At 34.4% G+C, this 3206-nt stretch overlaps 1 protein-coding gene across 1 annotated transcript; it reads left to right on the forward strand.

Moving 5' to 3' along the window:
* Positions 1-1023: 1023 nt before the first annotated feature.
* LOC127159348 (urokinase plasminogen activator surface receptor-like) lies at positions 1024-2537 on the forward strand. Its single transcript, XM_051102203.1, has 5 exons — positions 1024-1104; positions 1189-1308; positions 1625-1756; positions 1963-2070; positions 2190-2537. The coding sequence occupies exons 1-5, from the start codon at positions 1056-1058 to the stop codon at positions 2378-2380; spliced, it is 600 nt and encodes a 199-aa protein (XP_050958160.1). The 5' UTR covers positions 1024-1055; the 3' UTR covers positions 2381-2537.
* Positions 2538-3206: the final 669 nt, after the last annotated feature.

Consider the following 3206-nt stretch of genomic DNA (forward strand, 5'->3'; position numbering starts at 1 on the left):
TTAAAGTCATATTGCGAACGTTATTATATGACTAAAACAGGACCAAATATAGAACGTCCTCCTAAAGTCATATTGCGAACGTTATTGTATGACTAAAAGAGGACCATGTAAGAACGTTCTGTTATCGTCCTAAATGTCCTCTTTGTAACGTTGTTAAATGACCACAGAATAACCAATATAGAACGTCCTCCTAAAGTCATATTGCGAACGTTATTATATGACTAAAAGAGGACCATGTGAGAACGTTCTGTAAATGTCCCAAATGTCCTCTTTGTAACGTTCTTATGTGACCAAAAAATAACCAAAATGGAACGTCCCCCTAAAGTTGTATAACGAACATTGAGCACCAGAACTTTCGTAACCAAAAGAGGACGTTTTAGGAACGTCTCCAATGTTCTGTAAATGTTCGGGACATTCGTCACCTTTAGACAACTTTTAGGGAACGTTGCGCAAGGTTGCGAGAAAAATCATATAATATAAATCGAGTATCAGAATAAAAAGGTTGCATTTTATGTGTGCAACAGCCCACCACTGGCAGCCCCTTATGAAACGAAGCATTTTCAACTATAGGTTTTGTAGTTACCACTACAGTAAACATATTTTATCCATGTGTAAAAAATATAATTCAAATATAATTTAAGTTGCCATTAAGGCATAGAAAATGTTAACACATTTTAAATATAAAGTTTAAGGAGTTTCATTACATACTTTACTCTTAGTAATTAAATAAATGCAATCATTTAAAAGTTAAGTTTAGAAGTATCATATCGGTATCAGTATTGATATTGATGATACTGGCCTTAAAAGTATCGGTATCATATCAAAAACAAAATAAGTGGTATTGCCCATCCCTAGTATAGGTCAAACAGGTTTGGACACTTTGGTGGTTGGAAACTTTACCAAGCACACTCCTTGTAACTACTTTTTATGTAAGCTGACGTTTTTGTTTCTAGTAAAGTTATAGCTTTCATTGGCTCATAAAGACCCACCCCTTTGAAAAGCTATAAAACGGCCACTGAAACAGGCAAATTATTTCATTCACCTCCTGATCAAAGATGGATCTGCAAATCTCAGTTTTTCTTCTGTTCGTTCTTTTCACTGCAGGTACAAGGACTAATAGTGTTTGTTATGTTACAAAGGGTACAGATTCAGATCACTAATGTCTTTCTCTTTGTTTTATTATTAAAGGGCACTCTCTCAGCTGTTATGAGTGTATGGGTCTGACAGGTTCTTGTTCAGATCAAAAGCTGAAAACATGCCCCAGTGGATCTTCCATGTGCATGAGTTTAACAACAGTAGCACAAGCTGGTAAGTCCAATATGATGGATTGAAATTCACTGTTATATTTGACTGATGGAGATGCTGGTGTTTTTTACTGGTGCTGATTCACTGGAAATGTAACTTCTCACAGAACTGCTGAGTTCCTCTCAGAATTTATGATTGTAATCACAGTAATAATCTATTTAGATTTCTGCTGTTTAATTTGTTTCTCTCAAATTGTTATGCTTACAATATAATTTGTATTAAAATTGAATCAGTATTTGAAATAAGAAAATTCTACATTTTTATAAATATATTTTTCGGTCAAAATAATGTGTCTTTCCCGAATCATTCATGTTTTCAGGTGGCACCACTGCTAAAGCGAAGGTTAAAGATTGTGCTGCTGACTGTGCGAGTGGATCCATCAACCTCGGCATTGGAAAGAATTCTTTAGCGTGCTGTAACACAGACCAGTGTAACGTTCAAGACGCTCCAGGTATTGTGCCTGACTGACCATATGTAAATTACTATCTTTAAGGTCAACACTCATTTTACTTCCAAAGGACATTCAATCAGGAAATACATTACCGGGTGCAGCTTGTCAGTTGTGAACTGATTGAATGCTGCAGCTAACAGAGTGTTATTTCATTAGATTTTATATTTTGCACAGAAAATAAAATATTACATGATTTAATCCTGTAGATCCCTCTAATGTCCCCAATGGAAAGACATGTTACTCTTGTGATGAGAAGAGCTGCTTAAACATATTGAGCTGTTCAGGGACTGAAGACCGCTGCCTTAAAGCAACAGGTGAGAATCTGGAAAAGAAAAAGTTGTAATTTTACCTCTCTTATGTGTGAGTATTTTATACAGAACGCATTTACTAATTTTCAGCATGGATAAACTTTTGTTTTCTTTCTTTTCATCAGCGAGTTTTGGGGGCCAATCAATGGCTGTAAAAGGCTGTATCTCTAAATCTCTTTGTGGTTCTGGAATACCAGTTAGTGATGTTCAGAGCATCTCATGCTGTGAGGGGAACCTGTGTAACGGAGCTAAGAGCGTCACTCAGAGCTTCCTGTTCCTCTGCTGTTCTCTGCTCTCCTTCATCCTGCTGCACTGAATCCAGCAGCTCTTCACATTCTACAATGAGACACACTGTACTGAATATAGAGCTTGTATTTTCTCTGTACAATGCATCTTTTGTGTCCTGATATGATTTTTTTGCTGTGACATTTTGATGTGACAGTTTTTAATAAAATACTGTATTACCTTGTTTCTGCAGTTATATTTAATATAGCTTGTAATGCTGTAAAAACGCCAGAAATATATGTTACACAAGTAATAATGTTTTATATGATCATTATGGTCAGAAGAAACAATTAATTATGCAATTAATTATTTAATTTTTAGTTTCACCAATATTTGGATTCCCACTATCAGGAATCCTGTTCAGTGACAGGTCATGAAAGCAGTAAGAAAAACATTTAGATCTGTTGAATAGAAATATTTCACAAATACTTTTTTCCCCTCAGTATATTGTGTAACTAACATGAAAGCTCAAAAGTGTAATTGTAATACATCAGGTGATCCACATTTCACTATTTGATTTCACAACTAAATCTGTCAATTATAGAGGGAACCTTCTCATTTGACTCATTACTATAATATTGAAGGTTACATTTTATCCCCAAAATAAATTTACTGCCATTTGTTTGTAAAGGTTAAAAGGTTATTTTATTGCATAATTTAATTAATTTTTATGTAATAAAAACTTATGTGAAAAAAATATTTTATGGTTAGAACATAATGCATACCATGGAGGGTCATATTTAATTTGCAACAATGTTGCAAAAATTAAAGCTACGTTGGTAATTAACTTTTAAATGCATTATTATTCAAACACATGAGAAAAAGTTCTCTTCATGATGGGCACACGCTCACAGCAG

The sequence above is a fragment of the Labeo rohita genome, unplaced genomic scaffold (genome assembly GCF_022985175.1).
Source record: "Labeo rohita strain BAU-BD-2019 unplaced genomic scaffold, IGBB_LRoh.1.0 scaffold_209, whole genome shotgun sequence".
Lineage (NCBI taxonomy): Eukaryota > Metazoa > Chordata > Actinopteri > Cypriniformes > Cyprinidae > Labeo > Labeo rohita.

What these genes read in the sequence shown, in the direction of transcription:
- LOC127159348 (XM_051102203.1), top strand. Translation starts at nt 1,056, where the DNA reads ATGGATCTGCAAATCTCAGTTTTTCTTCTGTTCGTTCTTTTCACTGCA. An exon ending in GTTCGTTCTTTTCACTGCAG is followed by an intron (nt 1,105 to 1,188) that starts GTACAAGGACTA and finishes TTATTATTAAAG; the next exon opens with GGCACTCTCTCAGCTGTTAT. An exon ending in CCGCTGCCTTAAAGCAACAG is followed by an intron (nt 2,071 to 2,189) that starts GTGAGAATCTGG and finishes TCTTTTCATCAG; the next exon opens with CGAGTTTTGGGGGCCAATCA.